Source organism: Stigmatopora argus, chromosome 5, assembly GCF_051989625.1.
Source record: "Stigmatopora argus isolate UIUO_Sarg chromosome 5, RoL_Sarg_1.0, whole genome shotgun sequence".
NCBI lineage: Eukaryota > Metazoa > Chordata > Actinopteri > Syngnathiformes > Syngnathidae > Stigmatopora > Stigmatopora argus.
This window is the reverse complement of record NC_135391.1, coordinates 13,048,687-13,075,542: the sequence shown is the minus strand read 5'-3', so window position 1 is coordinate 13,075,542 and position 26,856 is coordinate 13,048,687. Positions and strand designations below refer to the sequence as shown.

The following is a 26,856-nucleotide window of genomic DNA, read 5'->3' as shown; positions in this document are numbered from 1 at the left end:
TCTCTCATTCACAGTTGACCAGACGACTGCCGCCAATCAAAGAAGCTAAGCCCCGCCTCCAAAAGCTGTTTCGGGACTTCTGGCTCTATTCGGTGGTCATGGGTTTTGCCGTGGAAGGATCAGGTTGGCTGCGTTCAATATTAATGTTTGATGCAAAGTCAGATTTTTTAACGTTCAATAAGCCCCTTTCTAAGGTTTTTGCCATGTTAAAGTATCTGAAGTGACCAACAGAGACATTTTAGAGTGAAGATGGATAACACTACACTATTATTTAAGATTTGCAAAAACATATATACAGTCCAGGCGCGGTTGACAGTTAGTTTCTCGTTGTTTCGGCATCTCTTTTTTATATCTTTGCAGGTCTCTGGCCCAAAGAGTGGTATGAGGGTGTTTGTGAGATTGCCACCAAGTCTCCTCTCCTGACCTTTCCGAGTGGGGAACCCCTTCGCTCCGAACTGCAATACAATTCTGCCTTGAAAAACGACACCGTCACACCGGTAGTGCCGATAAAGCGACAATCGTCAAAACATGTTGGCTAGTATCTAAAAAGCTCTTTCCTCCTCCAGGCGGAGTTGAGCGAATTGCGTGCGACAATCAACAATCTCTTGGACCCCTCCCCAGATGCATCAGCCCTTATTAACAAGCTTGATTTCGCCATGTCTACGTACCTGCTCTCAGTCTACAGATTAGAGTATATGAGGTTGGCACTGGCACCATGTTTGGGGCTAAGATGTGCTCCTTAAATAGTGCATTGATGAAGCTTTCTTTCCTTGTAGGATGCTCCATTCCAACGATTCGGACCGCTTCCAGGTCATGTTTCGCTATTTTGAAGACAAGGCCATTCAGAAAGACAAATCGGGTGAGGGGTTAATTACACTCGCGGGCATTCCATTTTATCCTACATTAGGGCTAATTACATTAATTGGCAAATTAATAACTGAGCAATAATCCAATAATGTATCTAAAAGTGGTGTAAATCCTCTTCTCTGACCCTCCTAGTGGTAAATATTTTCTATAAATTATTTCATCCTCGAGGAAGATAACTGATTTGTAATAGATTAGATAACTTTATTCATCTCGTATTCGGGAAATTTCCTTGTTACAGTAGCGAGAGGGTGAGAATACAGACACAGGAAAATACATTTTAGGCATAAATAAATAAGTAATAAATAAGTTAATAAATAAATACATAAATAAATATATGAATAAATAAATAAGCTTGTTGCTGAAATATATATATACATATATATACACACATATATATACATATATATATACACATACATATATATACATATATATATATACATACATATACATGCATACACATAGATGTACATGTGTTTTTTTTCTCTAAATAGCGCCGTTCAAGTGGCAGTAGCTCCCTAAGTCCTCACTCGTTTACTTTATATTTTATACTCCATACTTTAATAATACAACTATTGTATTTGTCATCAACTGCTTTTATTTAACAGTTAGATGGTATTAATAGTCAAACTTCCATTACACATTAAAGGGTAAAATGTGAACCCCAGGTTGAGCCAATTAGTTGAATAGTATTGCAAACTTTCCAATTTTCTTAAACAGGGATGATGCAGTGTATTATTTGTGTCAGCGACAAAGTGTTCGATGTCTTCCTCCAAATGATGGCTGACAAGGTGGGTACGCTTTGTTTTGTTTTTCAATATAGATTGACACATGAACTGCCATGGACGCCGTTAGACGTCAAATTTTATTTTTACATTCATACATTGGCAGTGAAACTTAGTATTTCACTGCCATCCCCCTAATTAAAATTGATTGAACATCTTTCGCAGTCAATGGCAACATTTTTATATTGATTGCTCGATGTTATTACTTTGTTGTAGCCAAAGACTAAAGAGCACGAAGAGGAACTGGAGCGTCATGCTCAATTCTTGTTAATTAACTTCAACCATACCCACAAGAGGATCCGCAGGGTGGCAGATAAATACTTATCTGGTTTGGCTGAGACGTGAGTTGTCTTCCAATTACTGTTTTTCTGTCAACATCAAGCATGTTAATCATTTCAAATTGGTCCTTCTTTAACCAGATTCCCACATTTGCTTTGGAATGGCCGCGTGCTGAAAACCATGTTAGACATTTTGCAAACCCTCTCGCTCTCACTGAGTGCCGTAAGTATTTTATTGCCATTCCAAACACAAAAACACCTGTGTAAAAAAATGTTATGATTTTTTTGTTAAGGACATCCACAAGGATCAGCCGTATTATGATATTCCAGATAGCCCGTACAGCATCACTGTACCTGATACATATGAAGCTCGAGAGGTAGGTTTCTCTGTGCACTAGAGGGAAGCAAACTTTTGGTCTGGAAACAAATCTACTCGTTGAATAGTTCCTGAATTTCTTAGAGTACCAGCATAATGGGCCACATTCAAATACAGTAATTTATGTAATATCTCCTTAAAACACAATTCTTCCTGTATTCATAATTGTAAGCACATTAACATAATGCACAATTTAAACGTTGACGCTCACAGAGAGAAGAAAAAATCCTTGAAAATTATATTTACATTTACTCAAATTAATATTTGAAAAAATCTGTTCTTAAGGCTCTAATGAAATTCATTATGTTGAAAACTACACAGGGCTGGATAATATGCCATAACCAAATTGCAGATGGAAACATACTTTACATAAGTAGTAACATAAATAAAACATTTGCATGGCTTCCTCTACTGGCATTAATCTGGAACCTACAGACAACAAGTCCCCGATTTATAAATGTATGTAGTTAATCATTCTTGAGCAATTCAATCCGAATTAATACAACCCTAAGGTATGCCTATCAAATTTTATTTTTTCTACAAATACCAAATGATTATCAATTTGAATTCCACAATTAATCTAAATAGGCTGTTTTTTAAATACTTTTCTGTGTCCATAAGATAATACTTTTGTTCCTGCTTTGCTACAAATACAATCTTGTCAAATTTTGGGGGGTTTCTGCTCACAATCTGAGCATTATGGTAATCACAAATATTTACTGCCCTCCATTTGATGTTTTTTTTTCAACTTTCTCAGAGCATAGTAAAGGACTTTGCTGCTCGCTGCGGGGAGATCCTAAAAGAAGCAATGAAATGGGCCCCTTCAGTCACAAAGTCCCACCTGCAGGTTCTTTTCCTTTAGTCAGAAACATTTTTCCACCATTTTTCTCATGGATTTAAAAACTGTAGATCGACTTAATGTGTGAATTCTTATTTGCACTCACATTGTGTGTTATCTCCTCTTGTCGAGCAGGAGTATTTGAATAAGCATCAGAACTGGGTGTCGGGTCTGACCCAACATACTGGTCTTGCCATGGCCACGGAGAGCATCTTGCACTTTGCAGGCTACAACAGGCAGAGCACTACACTGGGTGTGAGTTTCACACATGCACACTTGATTCACATTACAGTGTGTATTTTGTTTTGGGGGTTAGATTAATCGGCAGTGATGCATCTACATTCAACAGCTTCATAGCCACTTTACTCTTTACAAAAGTACCGTATTTTGCGGACTATAAGTTGCACTTTTTTCATAGTTTGGCTGGGCCTGCAACTATTACTCAAGTGCGACTTTTATTTAATTTTATTTTTTTAAGCCTATAGTTATGTGAAATAACTTTTATTTTAACAGATGCCAGTTTAGCCTGTTGTTCTCCATTTTACTATTATTACTTTAGCCTATGTTTGGTCTTGGTTTCTGATCAAATAAAACATTGCCCTCCCGAAAATTTTAATATATAGTCTAGTGCCATATATATACATACATACACACACACACATACATATATATATACACACACACTTATAGTCCGAAAAATCCGCAAGTGTAAACAAAATCCGACAGCATTTGTCTTGGTCTTCACAAGAATACAGTTTTTCAGTACCAAAATATTTTTGTCGTTCTAAGCATACGAATTCATATTTCTTAAAGATAAAACAAATAGCATAAATAATAAAAGTCTGAATAATCATTTTCTTCTTTAATATAGATTCAAAAAAAAAATGGATAACAATTTGTTTCAGTTTTCGGCTGAGAATTATTTGTATGTGTATATGGCACATTTTAAATTCCAGCTTTATTGATGCCAGTTATCCAACCTTACAGGGTTTATAAACCTATAGGAAATTATGTATGTTATTTGGGATGTTTGCTCAGAAAAGTTGTGAGTTGCACCAGCACCTTGTTTGTGGTATATGTGGATGTTGGTGTGTTTTATTGGGTGTACACCAGGGGTCACAAAACGATTTCACACAGAGCTGCATTGGGTCTTCATTCCAACAGATCGAGCACAGACAATTTAACCAATGAGGTTTCGGCTGAAACACACAATCAACTGATTACAGATTGGTCAAAAGGTGTTCTTTTGGCATGAACGCCTGCGCCCACTTGTGTGTTGTTTTGAGACCTCTGGTGGTCTATGCAAACTTCTTTAGTTGCTCACTCTTCATAAATTTGATGTTGTATTGTTATCGCTGACATTTCAGTTGCTAGTACGCAAACATCAGATGTCAAAATTTTCACCATCTGATGACCTGCATTCTCTTTATCCGCTGATGACTTGCAAATTAAAACATAAAGCGTCATGCTCATAGACAATTATTTTAAAGCGCTCCAGAAAATGCAAGTCGGTTTGCATTTATTATTGCCGCATTTAAGTGTCATGCTAAACATTATTAGTTTACTCTCACATTAAATATGTTCCTTCTTTTATATAACAGTAAATGCAGTGGGTTTATAGTGGTGTTTGTCGTTTTTGTCCACCTCCAGTATTTTAATATTGTACTTCGGTTATTACAGTGTGATTTACAGATCTCATCGCCTACTAATGCATGTAAACGGTAGTGCGTGGCACATTATTTTGTTGGCTTGCTTTCTGCTATTTGTGTCTTTCATTTGCTTTATTTGTTTTATTTGTCTCTATCAAACCACATCAAACTACCTGCCTGGTTGACTTGCTGCTTTATGGATTTTGCTGGTAACTTGGCTGCAATGGTGGAATGGTGGGTTTTTTGGATGGATGGTTGCCCGTTTGGTTAACCGGTTTTGCTGGTGCCCATCACTACTCTACATCATAGGCTGAGTTTGCCCAGGTTGGTTTTAAAAATGATTACAGAGAGAAGGGCTTTGGCATATTTATTGAATACTTGGGCGCACATCAACTTGCGTTTACCTCCGCAGACCACCCAGCTGACTGAAAGACCAGCATGCGTGAAAAAAGATTACTCCAACTTCATGGCGTCTCTCAATCTGCGCAACCGATATACTGGAGAGGTATGCTATCATTTTTGTTGAACTATTATTTCACTATAACATCACTTTGACATCTAATTGGATTGGATTGGATAACTTTATTCATCCCGTATTCAGGAAATTTCATTGTCACAGTAGCAAGAGGGTGAGAATGCAAATATAGGAAAATACATTATATAGACATAAATAAATAGGTAATAAATAAGTTAATAAATAAATCAATAAATATATAAATAAGTGTGCTGCTGAAATATATATATATACATATACACACACATACATACACATCTAATGTACAAAAAAGAGTTTTTAACATGTATTTTTTAAGGCACTGGCACTTTCAGACAGGTACTTTTTATTATTTTATATATTAATTTTATTTGTTGTAGTTGTTAGGGGTGTAGCTTGTTATTTAAGGACTCCAAGTGAACCCAGTTCATTGGAATAATCAGGTATTGCACTTTATATTTTGACGTGAGTTGAGTATGCAATATAGAGTTTGCTTTTGAAATCTCTTACAACTAAACTAACAAGCAAGGTGGGAATACTACACTATTCACTTTTTTATGTCACCACTAATCAATACTAGTATTTATCGTTGAAGATTTGGAATATTAATGTTCATATGAACATCCTCAATGGCACTGAAAGTATTAGTAAAATGTCAATTATTCAGCACAAGTTGCAGCCCTGTTAGTGCACCTGCTAACTTATTTGTCATGCGCTAAAGCACATGTATCAAAGTGGCGGCCCGGGGGCCAAATCTGGCCCACCGCATCATTTTGTGTGGCTCGGGAAAGTAAATCATGAGTGCCGACTTTCTGTTTTAGGATCAAATTAAAACGAAGAGTATAGATGAATATTAAATTTCCAGATTTTCCCCCTTTTTAAATCAATAATTGTAATTAGCTAAAAAAAGCTAAAATAAACATTGTTTTAGATCTATAAAAAAACTGAATATTCAGGGCTTTTAATCCAGTTCTTTTAATCCATTTATAAAAATTAAAAAATCTAAATATTATATCTAAAATGGTCCGGCCCCCGTGAAATCAAGTTGACGTTAAAGCGGCCCGCGAACCAAGCCGAGTCTGACACCCCTGCGCTAAAGTATGCTTTACATAATGTCATTTTTAACCACAAACATTTTCTTATGTCCAACACGGTGGAGGAACCATTGAATATTTTCTGCCCAAAAATCTGTAAAAGATTACTTGTGTTTTTGATATCAGGTGGCCGGTATGATCCAGTTCTCGGAAGCCACGCACAGTCAGTCAGACCTGAACAAGCTGATGATCGAGCAGATGAAAAGTGCTCTGGACAGCCAGGATTCAGAGGCTTTCACGCAGGCCATGTTCAAGATGGCAGCCTTGCTCATAATCACCAAGAGTGAGTCACGGTACACAGACAACTGCCTCCGTTCACTTTTTATTTTAGGTTTATTACCATAAACCTCTTTTCTCGTCAGACTGCAACCCTCAGCTCCTGCACCATTTGTGCTGGTCGCCCCTGAAGATGTTCACCGAGCATGGCATGGAAACAGCCATCGCGTGCTGGGAGTGGCTGCTGGCTGCACACGATGGGGTTGAAGTGCCAGTTAGTATCACCCTCATAGAAACCGGTTTCCAGTGGGGACGTAGCTAACACAGCGAGCAAGGCCGGTTTTTGCTCTTGGCAATGTGGCTGACTGCTCAGAGCGCAATCTACTTGGGAGCACATATGAGCCCTCCAATTGTTTTTGTATTCAAAAGCCTTTATTGTCATTATATATATTATACAACAGCTGCGTATAACGAAATTAGTGGTGCTACTCCACATAGTGCATGTTTCCCAATAAAAACATAAATAAGTAATTTAAAAAGTCAGGTAATTCTAAAATATTGCACAATCTAAGATATTGCACATGTAATGATATTACCAGTTTTATAAACTATTATTCCTCATTTCCACATAAGGTTAGTGCCGTATTTTTTAAGGGGGTGGGTGGCTTGCTGGGGGGGAGGGGGGGGGCATGGCCTCCCTAGCGTCAAAGTGTCACTGTATCTAAAATGGGACTACATTTTTTTTCCCCATAACAAATTTCTTATGAGGATGTAGATAATGATTAGGCATCACAGAAGGCTATAAAAGTCAAGTTTTGGGGTCAATCCAATTATCCAGAACACAATGTAAAAATCTACTGCAGTACTACAAGCACTCAATTCAGATTATTTTAATAATAAACAGTCTATTCTATTTTTGGGGGTTAGGCATTTTTCATTGTTGTTTGTATGTTAGCATATTTGTACTCTTCAATTGGCTCAAATATTTTTTTGCTAATATAATACTAAATGAATGAAGACCTGTATTTGTATTTGAGTGTGTATTTGTTACACCTAAATTAATTTCCTTTTCTTCCTGTGTGTCCAGTTGATGCGGGAAATGGCAGGCGCGTGGCAGATGTCGGTGGAGTTGAAGATAGGTTTGTTCTCCGTCACCAAGGTTGAAGCGGGCCCACTGGCAGTGTCTGAAGAAAGCCAGCCCGCACCTTGCCCCCCTGACGTTATACCCCACGTCCTCTGGATCGAGGTTAATGGCATTCTTTCCTTATTTTTATTTAGCATCGCACAAATTATTGTCGAAAATGACTTCTCCGCTCTTTAGTAAAATCCGTCTTACGTTTTTTTATCTGTTTCTTCCAGTTCCTGGTGCAGAGGTTTGAAATAGCCAAGTACAGCAGCTCAGACCAGGTGGAGATTTTTACCACCATCCTACAGAGGTCATTGTCTCTGAGTGTGGGAGGAGCCAAAAGCAACTTGAACACGCACGTCGCCGCCATCGGACCAAGATTTAGGTGCGCAGTGCGAGCCCTGGAGTCGAACGAAATTCAATGAAAACTTTCACACTGATACACATATACTGGTATCGGCACCAATATGACACTAAAGTGGCGTCATCAATAACAGAGAGAACTCAGAAATACTACGCTCATGCTGAGGAATATGTAGGAATAAGAACAATTACTTTACATTGAAATGAGGAGGCAATAATTTAATTTTGAAAGAACCAATTGCAGAATCAGTATGTTGGGCAAAAGATAGCATTGGTGCATCACGAACAATATAACGCTATTTTTTCTTTTCTCCTGCAGACTGCTTACTCTGGGTTTAACACTTCTGCATGCTGACGTGGTGACAAACGCTACCATCAAAAATGTGCTACGAGAAAAGATCTACTCCACGGCTTTTGACTACTTCAGGTAAGAAAACAAGATTGCTATTCGAGGAAAGAAAAACTCATCACCGGTTTAATTGTTTTCCCTACACTTTTTTTAGCGTCAATCCCAAATTTCCGACTCAGACTGATAAGAGGTTGAGAGAAGACATAAGCATCATGATCAAGTTCTACACATGCCTGCAGTCGGACAAAAAGTATTTGGCTGCCAACCAACTGGTTCCCCCAGGTTCAACACTTTTAAATATGCTACACACCGACTGAACACAATATTGGGTACCTTGCTGCCTTTGACAGTGATAGACATTGAGTCAATTTTGACTGGGGGGGTGGGGGTGATCTGTCTCAGCCAGTTGAAAAGAAAAAGTCGAACTGGAGCTGAACCATGCACCCATACTCGATGGAAAAATACAAAAAGTGTAAACAATACATTCCTATATCCCCCTTATCACATCTTTAAGGGGAGAGTTCAAATATATACAGAGAAGAGAACAGGCTCTTTGTGAACAACCTTGAAGGAAGTACTAGAACAGCAATGAATGTATATATTATTATATGAAAATACGGTAATCCCTCAATTATCGCGTCTTTACTTATTGGGAATTTACTACTTTGTGATTTTTTTCCGATATTATTAAATTATTTTTATTTTTTAAAAGTTCATAAAAATGTGAAAATCCATGCTGAAACTCATAAGCGGAAGCCACTTTTGCTACTAGAAAAAAAAATGGAAAAAAAATAAATAAAATAAAATGTAGTTATAATAGGGGTGACCCTACTCTGCGATTTAATCGCGCTATTATTAAACTATTTAAAAAAAAAATATAAAGTTCATAAAAATGTGAAAATCCACGCTGAAATTTGTAAGCGGAAGCCACTTTTGTTACTAGAAAAAATAAATGGAAATAAATAAATAAGTAAAATGTAGTTATAATAGGGGTGACCCTACTTTGCAATTTTTCGATTATCGTGACCATGTCTGGTCTACATTAACCGCGATATTCGAGGGATTACTATACACTATGTTGCTCTTCACAGCCCTCACAGCTGAAATGGCTTGGACATATTTTCCTGTTAATGGCAGCTAAATAGAATGATGTACATAAAATGAGCATTTTAATTTCATCTTTTGAAATGTGTTCTTCAGTTGTATACACACACGGTTGATGACAGTTGCACCAGAACACCAAATGCAATTATTTCCTCTTTTTAGATCCACAAGACATGTCGGTCAACAGCTTGTCAGTAATGCCGGTGACAGACAGCCGCAGTAACCTGGATGCGGCATTAGGTCAGAGGCAGCAGGTGGCTCAGGGATGGATTAACACCTACCCTTTGTCCTCTGGAATGTCCACGCTCTCCAAGAAATCGGGTAAAAAGCACACTAGCTCCAAATTTGGTTGACCGGTGGCTGATAATGTGTTTGTAATGTTTTTTTCTTCTTCAGGTCTCTCAAAAAAAAGTAACAGAGGCTCTCAATTGCACAAATACTACATGAAACGTCGGACCCTTTTACTGGCTTTACTGGTAGTTATATTTAATGACATTGTCTTTATTCTATAATGAAACTGTATTGACTTACACTCTAGCGATACTTTTTTTAAAAATTGCAGGCAAGTGAAATCGAGCGGCTGACGACGTGGTACAACCCTTTATCGACTCAAGAGCTCGCCATCGCTACAGAGCAGTCCGTGGAGACAAGCATAGCAAACTGGCGGTCCAAATACATCAGCTTGACGGAGAAGCAGTGGAAGGACAACGTCAATCTGGCGTGGAGCATCGCACCTTACCTGGCCCTGCAGCTGCCCGCTAGGTATGCCAAAACGATCTGTAATCCATTCCTTTTTCTTCTTTTTTAAGAGTAGTTCTATATGATAATCTCAAAATGATAGGTTTTGGGGTTATAATTAGATTAGATTAGAACTTTATTTTATCCCGTATTTGGGAAATTTCTTGGTTGCAGTAGCAAGACAGACACAAGACACACAAGACATTGTAGACCTAGGTAAAAAAATGGTCGCACTATCATGTTTCAGTGCTGTTGACAACAATAGACAGGGAGGGATTTGAAAACAAAACAAAACAATAAGGCATTGGAAATGTTATGCTCAAAATCACAAATAGAAATTTGAGGATGAAGCCATGACCTTTTTAATCAGTCAAACATCATGATAATGCAGTCTGCTATAGGAGTTCCATTTTGATTGTTTTCCGTCAGTTTATTATGCTCCAGTTGAGGTAAAATGTAAAACTTTACTCGCATCATAAAGAAAATTGCAAATAATGTTTATTAAAATACAAACTACACTTTCAAATATTTCTGCTTTTCCCAGAGTATTCATCATCACTATTTGCAATTTTCTGTCTGCTGTTCAAACACTGAATTTGATAAAAGGTGTGATGAAGGCAGGCTAAACTGAATTTGTTTCATATTTACTCTGTCAATAAAAAGTCAAATTATTCTTTAGTTTCTTATGTTTGCATAGGATATTCTTTAAAATAATGAGTACAATCAACAAAAGAAAAAAATCTTATTAGTCAACTTCAGAAGTTTCATTAAACAACAATTGTGGTCATTTTTTGATCTTATTGCCCTGCCCTATTGTTAGAGTAATGTAATCTTTTTTATATTTACTGTATGAATTCATTCCAGATAGAGACTATCTGACATGATTAATATTCCCTTTCCGACGGTCTTCTTTCGCTACAGGTTTAAACACACTGAAGCGATCGTGTCAGAAGTGACTCGGCTGGTGCGTCTGGATCCAGCCGCTGTTTGTGATGTCCCTGAAGCAGTCAAGGTGAGAGCTTGAAGACTCCTCCCACCTTTTGCAGCTTCCTCCACCAATCATGTCTTTGCAGACCTTGTACAGTGCACTCCCGCACAATCCCAATCTGGTCCCACAAATGTTGACAGCATAGAGGTGTTCAAACTCTAATTCATTATGATTTGAGCAGCTACAAAGATATGTTCTTGTGAAGGCTTTGAAGGCTTTTAATTAATATCATTTGCATTTTGAAGTGCTATACTATTAAAAACAAACCTTTTTCTGTGAGCCTGTATATCGCTGGGGAAGGGATGTTCTTAATGATGCGCCACTCCCTCCGGATTCCATCCAGAGCACTTAATGTGTCTCTTAATGAGCCTTTCACATGTCTCATAAAGAAGCTGAGGCAGGAAGGACAAGGTGTCCCTCATGGCCTTCATCATTCTGTAGATTATCCTTTTAGATTCCTCTTGTTTATTCGAAGTCGTTAGCTACCACTGACTGACCTTAATAGAAATCCAATCTAGAGAATGATTCAATGATGCTTTAAATTTTACACTGTCAATACATGACATCTTGTCTTCAGTTTCTGGTGACATGGCACACCATCGACGCCGATTCTCCGGAGCTGACTCACATCCTGTGTTGGGCGCCTGCAGATCCACCGACGGGGCTGTCCTACTTCTCCTCTATGTACCCTCCTCACCCACTCACGGCACAATATGGGGTCAAAGTCCTCCGTTCCTTCCCTCCAGTATGCTCACTTGCCGCCTGCTGTTCATGGATTCATAGGTGTTTGAAATTCTAACGTGCATTTTTTTTTCTAGGACGCCATTTTGTTTTACATCCCTCAAATCGTCCAAGCACTACGTTACGATAAGGTGAATATACAGTAATCCCTCGCCAGTTTCGCGGATGCACCACATATATGAAAATGTTTATCGTAGAACAATAATGGGGGGGCTACTGACTACCTACTACGGGAATTAAACATTGTTGTTTATTATTATATTATTATTTTATATATATTATTATTTAATTTTTTATATGTTTATTATTATTATTTTATTGTTTATTTTTTATATATATATTTTATATGTTTATTATTTTATTGTTTATTTTTTATTATTTTTTATATGTTTATTATTTTATTGTTTACTTTTTATCGTAGAACAATTATGGGGGGGCTACTGACTACCTTCGGGAATTAAACATTATTGTTTATTATATTATTATTTTATTGTTTATTTTTTTATATATTTATTATTATTTTATAGTTTATTTTTTATATGTTTATTATTATTATTTTATTGATTATTTTTTATATGTTTACTATTATTATTTTATTGTTTATTATAATTGAATAGTACAGAGGTTTTTAAAAGGCCAATCAATATTAAATAGACACCATAAAAACAATCCCTTCAATGCGGTTATTTAACTATTTAGGGTCTCGGACCGTATTAACCATGATAAATGATGTAATACTGTACTGTAGGTTTTGACAGCCAAACAGTTTCGAAGTCTCAACAATTCTAGCGGCGATCATGTTGAATTTGTAAGAAAAAAAGTTGATCCCTGACTGGCTTGGTCGTCTAGATGGGTTACGTGAGAGAGTACATAATGTGGGCTGCTCAGAAGTCACAGCTCCTTGCCCACCAATTCATATGGAACATGAAGACCAACATCTACCTGGATGAGGAGGCCCACCAAAAAGATCGTAAGATAACTCTTGTTTCGTGACGCAATGAACACGTACAAAATTGTAATGCACTCCCCCCATGCAGCCGACATTGGCGAGCTGTTGGAGGAAATGGTGGAAGAAATCACAAGCTCCTTATCTGGACCTGCCAAGGACTTTTACCAGAGGGAGTTTGACTTCTTCAACAAGATCACCAACGTGTCGGCCATTATCAAGTACAAAAACACACATAAAAAAAAAAATTGGAAGTATTTGGAAAAAAAAAGGATATGAGAAATATGCAGTCAGCCAATGCTTGCACAATTTAGGCACCACTAAGAAAGAGAATACATAAAACTAGTTAGAATGGTTGTCTGGTGCAATGTGTGAAATTATTCCCTCAAAGTAGCCTGACATTTATTCAATTTCAATTTTCTTGAGTAAACTCATACTTCAGAAATGTTCACATAAAGGTCTGTGTTAGGTTCATCCAATTGTAGGTTTATCCTTAGGTTTTTCCAATTCAGCTTTCAATAAAAAAGGCATCTGTAGTCACATCACATTTAATTCTTGCAAGAAGAGAATACATCCGGACCGCTCGGCCGACCAAGATTATTCTAACGAGTGGCATTATGTCCTGCCCATTTAAGGCCTCAAATCAAAACAATTACAAGGTTATCGACTCGATCCAATTGCGTAAGCAAGAAACAAAACAATTCTATAATCAAGCAAACCTAGCGTCATACTAGCGTCACAAATTAAAACAATATGCTTGATAGCCATCCGCTGACCCAACAACAATTTAAGCGTCCTTCACAGATCTTCATTGCGAACTCGCATCTGGGGAAAAGGTTGAGGTGTATCTTCCAGTACTCAGTCCTCGGAGCAAGAACTCAGTGTATTGTTTTATGTCCTTGCGTACTTGTATCTCTCGCTGATCCCAGCTGTCCTGGAGAGCGACCTTGGCGTAAGCGTTAGCTTCACATATTAATTCAACTCTAACATAAAAGCGATCAACACATATATATATATTGTTTAATATAGTTACACATTTAGGATGAGCATTACTATTCCTAATAAGCAAATATATTGATTAATATAGTAAGCATGTATATTATAAGGCTTTATATTCATTGCAAACACATTTATAATAATGATTACTCCAACATTCCCCCCTATATTATAAATTTGCACATGATCCCCTTAATAAAACTTCCTTTCAGCTTTATTCCATTAATTCCAAATGAACATATAGTAACATCCCAGAATTAACCCAACAGTCTGCCAAGTTATTTAAGCTTGTTTCGGTAGACCCATCATAAGCATTAAGAACACAGCTAAGGAAGTACCATCTTTTTTTCTTTTTTTTTTAAACTTTCGTCATGTGCTTCGATAGGAATTACTAGTTCAAATTTGAACCTAAAAAATATGAAATCTGCCAATCCAAATAACGTTTTAAAATATATTTTCTTCTTTTTTTTTTTGCTTGTTTTTGGAATGTTACTTTCCCCCTTGCTCCTTTCTCATGCCATTGACGGAGATTGTGATCTGGATTGTGGATGTGTATGGTCCTCAATGACAGCAAATGAGTCAAAATTTGTATTTGAAGCAGATTAGATTATTATTTATTAAACTATGGGACCAGGACTTGAGCAAGAAATAGACTTGTTTACAATTAGAAATTCTCCCATGTGTTCTTTTGTTTTGCTCATTTTCCGCTTTGCGCCGCTCATGTTCTCCCTTCAGCACGCCTCAGTCCATCATTTCCAAAGTGTTATTGGCTTTAGCGCTGTCTTAATTACGCTAGAAGCTGCTCCCTCAAGCTAATTATTTTTTTCCTCTAACGTGTCTCACTTGAGATGAACAAAACTCCCCTCTGTCCTCATTAGAACAATAATGTCAACTATCCAGAGGTGAAGGCGCCTCCCTTGTGAACAACATTAGATCCAGGCTGTCACCTGTTGAGCGGATTCACTCGATGAGATGGCCATCCACGCTGACCTCCTTTTCTGTGTCTTTGTCTCAATCAGACCTTTTCCCAAAGGGGAGGAGCGGAAAAAGGCCTGTTTGGAGACACTGTCCCAAATCCAAGTCCAACCTGGCTGCTATCTACCCAGCAACCCTGAGGCTATTGTGTTAGATATTGACTACAAATCAGGGACACCAATGCAAAGGTGAGTCCCGTATTCGCACTCAAAACTTTGATACGACAGCATCCAGATAAAATGTAACACTGAACCTTGTGAAAAATGTGCCTAGTGCTGCTAAAGCTCCTTACCTGGCCAAATTCAAGGTGAAGAGGTGTGGTGTCAGCGAGCTAGAAAAAGAAGGTATTGTTACTCATGTCATACCTGTCAACTTGTACGGTTTGCCTGTATTTTCTTTTTTTTTTTTTACCGATACGGCGTATAGTAAAAAAATCATATCTGAAAACCGCTTGTTAAAAACAAATATATATACATGTAGCGTCTACCAGGACAATGGGAACTTTGTTAGTTTTTTTTAATGGTTTATTTGCAACCGAGAGCACGACACAACTACTGCAAGTCGTTTCCGATGCCAACAAAACGAAAACAAACCAACAACCTTAGCGCTACCAGAAATTCATCCAGTCATACGGTTCCTTCAGGGACAGCATGCAAAACAAAACACTCGACATATGTATATTTCTAGACTCAACAATTGCAACGGTATGATTTATTTTTTTGTAGTAAAAAGAGAATAATTCATTTTGTAGATATGTTCATACAAAATCCAATTCAACTTTATTTTCTTCACAAAATGACTGATACTGAGCGTTCAAATCCCATTTTAATATTCTGTTACAATTTAATTAAAAACGCCATCAACCCTAAAACAGTCACATTCATGTGTATTAACCACACGCACTTCAATATTAGGGATTTACTTCAATATCAATGTTTCATAAGGCAAACCTTGCTATGACGTTGACCGATAAGTAATGGTTATAGTCTGTGTAACAAATTTGTAAACAAATTATTTTAGGAAGATGCACCTTCTAATATTACTCTAACTGCCATTGACGACGATTGGCGTCCAATCCATTTGAAATCGGAGGCCTGCCAGACATGCCACTTAAAATGGACTGGACATCTATCGCTGTCAATGGCAATGAGATATGACCATTCACTACCATCCCTTCCAGGCCAAATGGATTGTTATGGTACTTTGTCTACCTTTCAGGTCTGCGTTGTTGCGCCGATTCTTCCGACGAGGGCAGAAGCGAAGAGGAGGCCAAAAGAATCTGCTGGCAGGCGGCCATCTTTAAAGTGGGCGACGACTGCAGACAAGTACTGACCTTGAATGTTTGCAGCAAATTTATCCCGCGCTTGATTTTCCAACAATTTACCACCTTTTTGCTTTTAGGACATGTTGGCGCTTCAGATCATCAGTCTGTTCAAGAATATTTTCCAGTTGGTGGGCTTGGACTTGTACGTGTTTCCTTACAGAGTGGTGGCCACAGCTCCAGGAGTAAGACAGACTTAAAAACGATGACGGTTAAGGGTCACAAAACAGGGGAACCCACTTTCTGATGTCACCTCTCCGCAGTGTGGCGTGATTGAGTGCATTCCAGACTGCAAGTCCCGGGATCAGCTGGGCCGCCAGACGGACTTTGGCATGTACGATTATTTCCGCAACCAGTACGGCGATGAATCCACGTTGGCTTTCCAGAAGGTCGCATTTGAAGCCCGCGAGCACCGACCGGTAAGGTCAATATGGAGAAGACTCACCACTTCCTGTTTCTCCTTGCAGGCACGATACAATTTCATCCGCAGTATGGCGGCGTACAGCCTGCTGCTCTTCCTGCTGCAGATTAAAGATCGACACAATGGAAACATCATGTTGGATAGCCAAGGACACATCATCCACATTGGTAGGAGTCATTGCTGGTTATGTGAACAAGGTTCCCTTTTTTTAACCAGATTTGCGCGACAATTCCTTTGAATGTCATTTTTCTTTTCCCCCAAAAATTTGGTTGCTCCTTTTCTTTATTTTTCTGCAATACCAAAAGTCTTATTGACATACCTGTCAACTTATGCGTTTTCCCTATATTTTATACAGTATTTGATCATTTCAAGTTGTGCACGCCATATATCAACTTTTGTACAGGATTTTCTAAAGTACGTTTTATGTAAAACCGATCTCATTTTTTTTCACTCTAGTCTGGATCGTCGCGGTCACTGGTAGAAGACAAAAACGCCATCGTCCGCTGCTAACATTTACATGCTTTAAGCATAATATGCTTCCACTTTCACACGTCCGCCTTTTCATTTTATAAATATAGCGTGTCAGCAAGCAATGTACCCAGACAGTCAAGCTGTCAGCGTCATACAGCAACATTTACAGACTCTTGAATTTAGTGCATGCTAATTGGGCACCCCGTCCTCTTTGAAGAAAATGTTAGACTTTTAAGTGCACCCCATGTGAGTAATTATCGCTTAAAAATGGGAACTGCAATCATTAATAAGGGGAGCAATTGGCCGAGGTTGATGTATTAAAATGCAGTTGACTGGATCGAATTTGAATCTTCATTAGCTAGTTGTTGGAGGAAGTTAAAGGTTCTGTGACCATGTCAAAAAATTAAAATGACTGCAGTAGTATAATTTTATATGTAAAAAAATTATTAGGTGCTCAAATTTGGCTGTTTTTTTTAAACCATTTTGCTAGTTATGACACTCAAACGATGCATCAAGAAACGCCCACTTTTTCTAGCAAAGGTAATTAGGATCTAATTTAATTATTAAGCCATCTTTTCTCAAATTTGCATTTTCAGGTATCCAAAATACTGATGCTGCTTTTAAATATGTTATAGCACCTCTAATGGTAAGATAGCATCATGCAAGAATGATCAGAATGGTCTGGACTATTGAAATATTCTAGTACGCATGCAAACTTTTGGTATCGTCCCACCTGCCCCAAAGCTCACTCACCCCGTGTTTACCAGGCCTGCTTTTGATCCCCAGATTTTGGCTTCATGTTCGAAAGCTCTCCCGGCGGCAACCTGGGCTGGGAGCCCGACATCAAGCTGACCGACGAGATGGTGATGATCATGGGTGGTAAGATGGAAGCCACGCCCTTCAAGTGGTTCATGGAGATGTGCGTGAGAGGCTACCTGGCGGTCAGGTGAGGATCCGGGTACTTAAACTAGCTGCTGTGGCCCCCCAATAACACCGACACTCATTGGTCAATTTAGACCCTACATGGACGGCGTAGTCTCTTTGGTGAACCTCATGTTGGACACAGGGCTCCCCTGCTTTAGAGGGCAAACCATCAAGTTGCTCAAGTGAGTCATGCGTGGAATTATGCCTTTTGTGGTTGTTGTTTTTTAAATAAATGGAACGTTATTGGTGTGACACTTTCAGGCAGCGTTTCAACCCTGGTTTAAGTGAAAAAGAAGCGGCGGCCTTCATTATTAAAGTCATACAGAACTGCTTCCTGAGTAGTAGGTCGGTAATTAAAAAAATAATACAAATATTCTGTTTCCATTGAGCCTAATATCCTTTTATTTTCCCGCAGGAGTCGAACCTACGACATGATCCAGTATTACCAAAACCAGATTCCCTACTAAACGATTGTGCCTGAGCATGTGCACCAATTGATGAAGTGTGTGTGTGAGAGTGTGTGTGCCCGTGTGTGTGTGAGCGAGTGTGTGTGTGAGAGAGTGTGTGTGTGAGAGAGTGAGTGTGTGTGAGAGAGTGAGTGTGTGTGTGTCCGTGTGTGTGAGCAAGTGTGTGTATGAGAGTGTGTCCATGTGTGTGTAAGCGAGTGTGTGTGTGTATGAGTGTGAGTGTGTGTCCGTGTGTGTGAGTGAGAGTGTGTGTATGTGAGTGTGTGTGTGTGTGTCCGTGTGTGTATGAGAGTGTGTCCGTGTGTGTGTGTGAGCGAGTGTGTGTGAGAGTGTGTGTGTGTGAGGGTGTGTGTGTGAGGGTGTGTGTGTGAGGGTGTGTGTGAGGGTGTGTGTGTGAGGGTGTGTGTGTGTGAGGGTGTGTGTGTGAGGGTGTGTGTGTGAGGGTGTGTGTGTGAGGGTGTGTGTGTGAGGGTGTGTGTGTGAGGGTGTGTGTGAGAGTGTGTGTGAGAGTGTGTGTGTGAGAGTGTGTGTGTGAGAGTGTGTGTGTGAGAGTGTGTGTGAGAGTGTGTGTGAGAGTGTGTGTGAGAGTGTGTGTGAGAGTGTGTGTGTGAGTGTGTGTGTGAGTGTGTGAGTGTGTGAGAGTGAGTGTGTGCGTGCGTGTGTGTGAAAGTGTGTGTGTGTGTGTGTGTGTGTGTGTGTGTGTGTGTGTGTGTGTCTGTCTGTTTTTTTTTCAACATGAGCTCATTGGCTGCCACTGACGATCCATTTTGGACCTCCATCGTTGTCAATGGCACCCAATGACTTATTAATTACTGTGGCCCGTTCGTACATCTAATTGCTTGATGTCGTCTTGCCTTTATTGTTTCAATTCTGAGTTTGATGTTGTTCTCAATGAAATAATATGCACTTACTGCATCCTGGCTTGTGTTAGTTTGCACGTTCACTCTTCGTGCCAATTTTAAATGATTGTTTATTTTTAAAAAAAACGTGAGGTTTTGGTAGAAGGGTGACGAGACCTCTTTAAATGTCTGGTGCCAAAATAATTAACTGACCAATCAGACAATTGGTATTTGATAGCACTGTTGCCATGGTGGTGATGCACTTATACTGATTGGGTGAATTCCAAAGGGAGATGGTTGCTATTCCCAGTTTGTTAAATTCAGTGTTAACTTCTTGAATGAAGGTGACAGTTTTGGATGTTTTTGCATGAACAGGTTTTGTTCGGTTTACCTTTATGTGGGGTATCGGTGACTTTTTATTTCCGGAATGAGTCAACATGCTGTTAGTTGTCACGTCACTGATTGTAAAGCTTGCACTTCTCTTTGTACATTTACTGGATAGCCAAATGCATTCCTTGTCTCCCTTTTCTATATATATTTATGCCTTTTCAATCAGAATGCACAAGATGTCAAATCCAATAAAGCAGTGGCGGTCCGTGCATTTTCTCGTAGCGCCTTCAACGTATCAATCCAACCCTCAAAAACTATTTTATGGCTATAAAACCTCTACTGCAGCTACAGCTGCGACACAAAAAATAATCAATAAATCTGCACAAAAAATGGTTAAAATCAACTTCCTAGCAGCATTTCATGATTGAATACAAATACTGGAGCTTTTCAGACATTACAACCGGGCTGGGGGGTGATTTTCCCGGGAAAAGACAGCAATGAATGTCAATGGCGTACGGGCAAACATTGCCCGAAAATGGGGTAAAATCCAGCCGAAAACAGCATTTATTGATTAAATACAAATACTGGAGCTTTTTAGACATCAGAACCGGGCCCGGAGTATCATTTCCACGGTAAAAAGACAGCGATGAACGTCGATACGTCCAAATAGGTCCATACGTGAAACGGCAAAAAAAATGCACTGCCACTGTTTAAATGTCTAGAAGTAAAAAACAAACACTAAAGTGCATGACATCACAATGTTCATAATGTGCAATACTGTATTTTAAAGGATTAAAGCCCAACCAAAAAGTATTTACAGCTCCCCCCACTGACTAATGCACGTTATGATGAAAACAATGTATTTTTTTTAAGTATGAATGCCCAATCAACACGTATTTACAGCCCCGCCCCCGCCCCACCCACTGACTAATGCATGTTATTATGAAAACAATGTATTTTTTTGAAGTATTAAAGTCCAACCAAAAAGCATTTACAGACCCCCCACACACACATACACACTGACTAATGCACGATACTATGAAAACAATTTATATTTTGTGTGTGTCTCTTTTTAATAGGCGTGGCCGAGGTCACAGTTCAAATAGCCGACGTCAAACCCCAAAATGGCTGATGAGCCAGGAGGCAGCACGGGCGTGCTCTGCAGAGCAGCTCAAAAGTGACGATTTGCCGAAGAAATCCTGACGAACTTCTCACAGGACGATGCAGCACATTCGGTACGTTGTCATTTGGGGATTTCGAAGCCCCAGTTCTCGTCTTAAGAGTGATAAGAGCATGATTCGTTGACGTGATGTAGCCCCATGTGTGCAGACAGCAAAATGTTTGCAAACAAATTGGCTACATTGCGTTACCGATCGCTCTTTGTTTAAAAAGAAATCATTCCATTGTGTGTGTGTTTCAGTCCCTCAACGAGCACAGACTGCTGGGAAACATCAAGAATGTGGCCAAAACGACCAGAAAGGGGCATCTTGTCGACGCCATAACAAAGTGAGTCATTGTTAAATAGTTCCGATTTTCTCTATCCGTGTAATATTTAAACGTCAGCGTTCAGTATTCAAGGCATTGCGCAATTGGCTCGTTTTTCATCATGATACATTCAACTTTTGAATGAAAACACTAACTAGTTTGGTGTTTTTTTAATAGCAAAAACCTGTGGATAAGTCACCCACACAAATGCCATTCGTGGTCGTGTAAGGAATAAACAGTGATCCCTCGATTATCGCGGCTAATGTAGACCAGACATGGCTGCGATAAATGAAAAACTGTAAAGTAGGGTCATCCGAATTTATTTTAATTTAAAAAATACTTTAGTGGCAAGTGTAGGAGTAGCTTCTGCTTGTGAGTTTCACATCTTTCTGAACTTACAAATAATAATCAAACGTAGGCTTTGTCATCATCATTGACTCGACAAAAGCCTAATTGTCATCATACCAAGATAACTGCGTATGATGAAATTGGTAATTGAAATAAAATAAAAATTCTGCCATGTAGTGGAACTGTGCACTCAAATAGATTATATACTTTTACCCCATTAACTTTCTTAAAGACCTCAGCGCTTTGACTGTTTCATTTTTAGTTTTAAATGTGGTTTTGACGAAACCTAAGAACATTTATTCAACAATAGTGCATTTTTGACTCATTTTTTCCTCGGCATAAGAAGAGAAAAACAGAAGCTTTTTGGATATTTATTTTTTTTAAGAATGATTTGAAATTTACTGAAAAACTCCAGGCAGAAGTAGGATCTATTTTATTTATTATTATGTAATTTGTACCTTGTGGGCCCCTGTCCAGTGTGTTTTCTATATTTCCCACCACATCAAGATCCTGATTATTTGTTTGTGGAGGAAAACATGAAAAATAGATATCATTTTTTAGTCTCTCTGCAGCAGACAAAAAGAAAACCAGACCATCAGGAGTGTCTAATATTGCCTTTTGCAGTTTTATAGAAAAAAAGCTAAATGTAGGTGTTTTTAAAGTTAAATTTGACTTAATTAGGCCCTAGTCTGTATTTCTTTAACTTAATCTATTGTGCCTTGATCCCTTTTTGTTTTCCAGAATTCCACAAGGGGGACAAGGTTTCCTGCCTATGCACAGATAGGCTGACGCACCCCCTCGTTTTTCGGTGCTGGTGGTTACGCGAGAACCAATCTATGCGTTTTTTCAAAATAAAAGGTAAGACCTTGCGAATGGTGTTTTACCTAACTTTGTGTATTGACCCCCTTTTTTTTTTCCTTCCAGATTTCCACCTGGTGCCAAGGGGAGTTTCTTCGTCCATTTGAAAATGGATGAAGGCAAAACTGAATTTTTAAAAATGCTGGAGGGCCTGCGCGAACCTATCTCGAAAGTTTTTCAAAATAAAAGTTTTTCAATGTATACATGTTTGTCTTTATCTAACAAAAAAATGCAAGTAACAATGCAAGTTAAAAAGATTTATTTACAGGTAAACATTTCAACTTTAGCATACTTGGTTGGCATTACATTGAAGTGTTGATTGGTGTAGCCAGTCTTTCCTCTGGTTTGTCCACCTGTAGACATAAGACAAGACATTTTAGTTAAAGGTTCACAACAATTTTACACTTGGAAAATAAACACTTAGATATATTTTTTAAAAGCTGGGGGTATATACTTAGAAAATCAAATAAAAAAAACTTGGTATATACATTTAGAAAATAAAATTTAAAAAAAAGCTGGGGGAATAAACAAAATACAATTAGAAGAAAAAATAAAATGGGGAATAAACACTTAGAAAATAAAATTGGGGGAATAAACAGAAAATAAAATTAGAAGAAAAAATAACAAATTGGGGAATAAACACTTAGAAATAAAAAAACAGGGAACCGCTTAGAGAAAAAAATAAACTGGGGGAATAAACACTTAGAAAATATTTTTTTTTAAAAAAGCTGGGGGAATAAACAGAAAATAAAATATGAAAAAAAATGGGGTATATACACTTAGAAAAGCTGGGGGAATAAACAAAAAATAAAAAACTTGGGGTATATACACTTAGAAAATAAAATGTAAAAAAAAAAAGCTGGAGGAAAATAAACACTTAGAAAAAAAAATGGGAATAAATACTTAGAATTCCTGCTCTAACATTAACTGAGATCCTTCTTACCTTAAAGATTTAGTCAAAGAGCTGTGGAAATGAATGACCAGTGAAACATCACCATGATGATTTAGGCTTTAATTTGGATTTTCAGAAGTACAGAGGCAACTTGCAAGGAAGATCTCTCAGGCCTGTTGCATGCAAAAAAAATAGCAAAAGTTAGAATATATAGAATGGAGATTCAACTTTTTTTTCGGGGGTGTAGTTTTACCTTGATCTGGCCCAGACCCCCTCTTCTATAACCTCAAGAGTGCTCTAGGCATGCTAGAAGAGCTGCATCTTGGTGCTAAACAGGGAAAACTTGCACACACAAAAGCATAAGTTAGCATATATAGAGCCTGGAGATTCAACAGATAGTTGTTTTTTGGGGGAAGTAGTTTTATCTTGATGCTAAACCAGGAAAACTTGATTTAACAAAGGTATTTGGGGGTTGCCAAACAATTACGGGATAGAGAAATCTTACAAGAAATTTAATAAACGATCAAAATAAAGAATGAGAATTAGTTAGCGAGTGCCAAGTGCTATTTTTCCTTTTCCAGACAAGGCAATTAAATATACAGACTGGCGTTAACAGCTAGGACAAGGGTGTCAAACTCAGGTTGGTTCGCGGGTCGCAATAACGTCAACTCGTTTTCACGTGGGCCGGACCATTTTTGAAATAAGATTTTGATATTTTTTTCTATTTAAATTGGATTAAAAAAACTATCAAAAGCCCTAAATAATCAGTTTTTATAGATCTAAAAAATGTTTGTTTGAGCTTTTTTTTTCTTCATGAGGGAAATATCTGATAATAATTAGTTTTTCATTTCAAAAGGAAACAAAATATTTTTGGGAATATGTTCAATATTAGAGTGGAAAACAGAATTAAATATATTTATTTTTAGATTTTACTAAATGCTTTTTGAACTAAAAACACAAATAGGAAAAAATGGATTAAAAAAATACAATTATTGATTTAAAAGGGGGAAAATGAGGAAATATAATATACATGTATAATCTTCATTTGAATTTGATCCTAACAGAAAGTCGGCACTCATGATTTACTTTCTCGGGCCGCACAAAATGACGCGGCGGGACAGATTTGGCCCCCAGGCCGCCGCTTTGACACCGGTGAGCTAGGAGAAAGTTGGCTTAATAGTTTTGCATACGGCGATTAAATATACAGACTGACATTAACAGCTAGGAGAAATTTGACTTAACAGTTTTGTATAAGTGATTTTTTTGTAAAAACAGAACAATTACAAATCGGCAACGGGTGTTTAGCACTCACAATGGCGTGCCTCTGAATCTAGAGTGAGCATTTACCCAGCAAACTGTCGGTTGATGACTCGGCGTTGTTTGATTAAATTTCAAGTCTTGCCACACTACTCAATAATGGAGAGAAAACGGACAACATACTTTTTAAGTCAAATCGTGACACTAACGCTAATGTTAACTAGTAATTTACGGCACACAGCTGGTGAGGAAAAGAAGCGCAAATTTAAATTGTCGACGGTGTGCTAGACCTGGCATTAAACTAAGATATTTGTTGGCGTTTTGGGCTCAATTGATTGCTGAAAAACCTCCCGATAGCGTGCTCAAAACGCATTTAGGCCAGTGAATTGCTATATTCCTTACCTTGTTGGTGTGCTCGTTGACCGTCCTCGAGTGAAAGGCCTTCCAAACGGAATGGTAACTGCGCATGCGCTTAATTAACTCGTCTACAATAGGCGTAAGCTACTCCACTCTGCCAACAAGCCAATCATAGGTGAAAAGCAATGACTGTGATTTACATTGCGAAACGCCAAGGGACAGCATTTATTAACAGAAAAGAAAAATATTACAAAGGTCTGAGAAAAAGTTTTCATCAAGTGTGGATGGCTGGATGAAAGTCATAATTATTCAGTGATGAATCTCGAATATGGGTGAACATCCTGGCCATCATATCAATTTTCCCAGAAACCTCCACAAGGGGGCGGAAGAGCACAATAGTTCTTTAACTTAAACTTCTTGACACGTTTCAAGCAGTGGTGGACTGTCAGGGCCTGCAAGGCCTTCTCTACTGGCCTAAAAAATATCTGAATCACAGACTGATGTTAATTATATTTTGTCCATTAATACTTATTAAATAATTCCAAATTGTCTGTCAGCTTCCTTTCATTGCTTTTAACCAATCACATTTTAGCCATTATTTGTTGCCAGGCTCAGAAATCTACTCAGAGGCCTTCACAATCAGTTCTGCACGCTCTGCAGCATCAAATGAGTGTTTTTAAAACGGTTGCTTTAACCAATCAGATTTTGAGTTGGCGACACAGGACTTCTCGCAGGCGGAGGGGTCTGTCAGGGGTCTGTGATAGTGAGCTAAGAAATACCAGATTAAATTCTTACTGGACAATGCAGCACATTTGGTACGTTGTCATTTGGGGATTTCGAAGCCCCAGTTCTCATTTTAAGAGTGCTATTTGGCGGGAGCATGTTTCGTTGGCGTGATGTAGCCCCATGTGGATGGCCCCATAGTAAAATGTTTGCAAACAAATTGGCTACATTGCGTTACCTATAACTCTTTATGTTTAAAAAGAAATGATTCCATTGTGTGTTTCAGTTCCTCGACGAGAACTGACTGCTGAGAAACATCAAGAATGTGGCCAAAAAGGAGCAGCTTGTCGACGCCATAACGAGCTGTTTGTTAGTAAAGTGAGTCTTTTTTTAAAAACATTCTAGTTTCTATTTTCTCTGTCCGTTTAATGATTAAATATCAGCGTTCAGTATTGAAGGCTTTGCTCAATTGGCCTGTTTTTTTATGATACATTCAAATTTTGAATGAAAACACACTAACTGATCTGGTTTTGATTTTTAATAGCAAGAACCTGTGTGGTTAACTCAGTGGAGGTGTAAGGAATAAATAGTACACTTAAAGAATATAAATACTTTTTTACTTTGCCCTTCACTTTCCTCAAGGAAGACCTCAGGACTTGAACCTTTTCATTCACCTAAGTGAGACATTCATTCAATGATGGTGAAAAATGGAAGTAATGATGACTTTTGGAGTTATTTAAAAAAACAAAACAAAAATTAAATGATTGACTGAAAAACTCGTGCAGGATGAAATGACATGGGAAATGAATGTGGGTCATTTATGCATCAAAATGGTTAAATTAGCAATTGCATAATCACGCTGCGGTGTTTTGTAGAGGTTTAAAGCCACGGAGATAGTGGACGGGGTGACAAAGCAGATGAAAGCTGTCAAAATCGACGAGAAGTCCAAAGTCGAGGCACAAGTTGTGGATTTGGTAGGACCCAAGTCTTTCAGGTTATTTTATTTCTTGTTTTCATGTGTACTAAACCTACTCATTTTGTATCTTGCCTCCCTGTAGGATCCACTCAAGATTACCAAATCAAAGCTAAAGAAAGGTGAAACGGTGAGCTGCCGGTGTCACCAACATCCCTTTGCTGGTGCTTGTCGTTATAGCAGGGGTCTCCAACTCTGGTCCTCAAGGGCCTTTCTGGTATCTGTCCTTTTTTGACTTGACTGGTTCCCAGTCTATTTTTTTTATTGT

General features: G+C 38.3%; 1 protein-coding gene and 3 long non-coding RNA genes across 9 annotated transcripts in view; 3 read left to right on the top strand and 1 right to left on the bottom strand.

Annotated features, from left to right (window-relative positions):
• The window catches only part of pi4kab (phosphatidylinositol 4-kinase, catalytic, alpha b), a 37,418-nt gene extending 18,803 nt beyond the window's left edge, over window positions 1-18,615 (top strand). For 4 of the 6 annotated variants that reach the window (XM_077599949.1, XM_077599946.1, XM_077599945.1 and 1 more), the window contains exons 20-55: window positions 15-123; window positions 361-497; window positions 567-700; window positions 777-859; window positions 1,588-1,658; window positions 1,869-1,993; window positions 2,072-2,153; window positions 2,224-2,307; window positions 3,064-3,153; window positions 3,280-3,399; window positions 5,103-5,117; window positions 5,206-5,298; window positions 6,507-6,663; window positions 6,743-6,870; window positions 7,684-7,842; window positions 7,956-8,107; window positions 8,405-8,512; window positions 8,589-8,716; window positions 9,701-9,859; window positions 9,935-10,014; window positions 10,101-10,300; window positions 11,198-11,288; window positions 11,842-12,009; window positions 12,083-12,136; window positions 12,855-12,975; window positions 13,043-13,172; window positions 14,967-15,110; window positions 15,196-15,266; window positions 16,141-16,247; window positions 16,324-16,428; window positions 16,507-16,632; window positions 16,711-16,831; window positions 17,922-18,081; window positions 18,152-18,241; window positions 18,321-18,404; window positions 18,475-18,615. In XM_077599949.1, the coding sequence (XP_077456075.1) occupies window positions 15-123; window positions 361-497; window positions 567-700; window positions 777-859; window positions 1,588-1,658; window positions 1,869-1,993; window positions 2,072-2,153; window positions 2,224-2,307; window positions 3,064-3,153; window positions 3,280-3,399; window positions 5,103-5,117; window positions 5,206-5,298; window positions 6,507-6,663; window positions 6,743-6,870; window positions 7,684-7,842; window positions 7,956-8,107; window positions 8,405-8,512; window positions 8,589-8,716; window positions 9,701-9,859; window positions 9,935-10,014; window positions 10,101-10,300; window positions 11,198-11,288; window positions 11,842-12,009; window positions 12,083-12,136; window positions 12,855-12,975; window positions 13,043-13,172; window positions 14,967-15,110; window positions 15,196-15,266; window positions 16,141-16,247; window positions 16,324-16,428; window positions 16,507-16,632; window positions 16,711-16,831; window positions 17,922-18,081; window positions 18,152-18,241; window positions 18,321-18,404; window positions 18,475-18,526 (4,038 nt within the window). In that variant the 3' untranslated portion in view covers window positions 18,527-18,615. The remainder of the gene's footprint in view (window positions 1-14; window positions 124-360; window positions 498-566; window positions 701-776; window positions 860-1,587; window positions 1,659-1,868; window positions 1,994-2,071; window positions 2,154-2,223; window positions 2,308-3,063; window positions 3,154-3,279; window positions 3,400-5,102; window positions 5,118-5,205; window positions 5,299-6,506; window positions 6,664-6,742; window positions 6,871-7,683; window positions 7,843-7,955; window positions 8,108-8,404; window positions 8,513-8,588; window positions 8,717-9,700; window positions 9,860-9,934; window positions 10,015-10,100; window positions 10,301-11,197; window positions 11,289-11,841; window positions 12,010-12,082; window positions 12,137-12,854; window positions 12,976-13,042; window positions 13,173-14,966; window positions 15,111-15,195; window positions 15,267-16,140; window positions 16,248-16,323; window positions 16,429-16,506; window positions 16,633-16,710; window positions 16,832-17,921; window positions 18,082-18,151; window positions 18,242-18,320; window positions 18,405-18,474) is intronic. The other 2 variants (XM_077599948.1, XM_077599947.1) reach the window with 1 other exon arrangement.
• Window positions 18,616-19,176: 561 nt separating this feature from the next.
• Window positions 19,177-22,587, top strand: LOC144074944 (uncharacterized). Its single transcript, XR_013300426.1, has 4 exons — window positions 19,177-20,930; window positions 21,116-21,201; window positions 22,270-22,386; window positions 22,453-22,587. It is a non-coding gene; the product is annotated as an uncharacterized LOC144074944 (long non-coding RNA).
• A 41-nt stretch (window positions 22,588-22,628) lies between these two features.
• Window positions 22,629-25,031, bottom strand: LOC144074945 (uncharacterized). The gene is made up of 4 exons (XR_013300427.1): window positions 24,938-25,031; window positions 23,532-23,620; window positions 23,330-23,451; window positions 22,629-22,739 (listed from the first exon to the last, which is right to left on the bottom strand). It is a non-coding gene; the product is annotated as an uncharacterized LOC144074945 (long non-coding RNA).
• Window positions 25,032-25,580: 549 nt separating this feature from the next.
• On the top strand, window positions 25,581-26,601 carry LOC144074892 (uncharacterized). The gene is made up of 3 exons (XR_013300407.1): window positions 25,581-25,707; window positions 25,902-25,993; window positions 26,491-26,601. It is a non-coding gene; the product is annotated as an uncharacterized LOC144074892 (long non-coding RNA).
• Window positions 26,602-26,856: the final 255 nt, after the last annotated feature.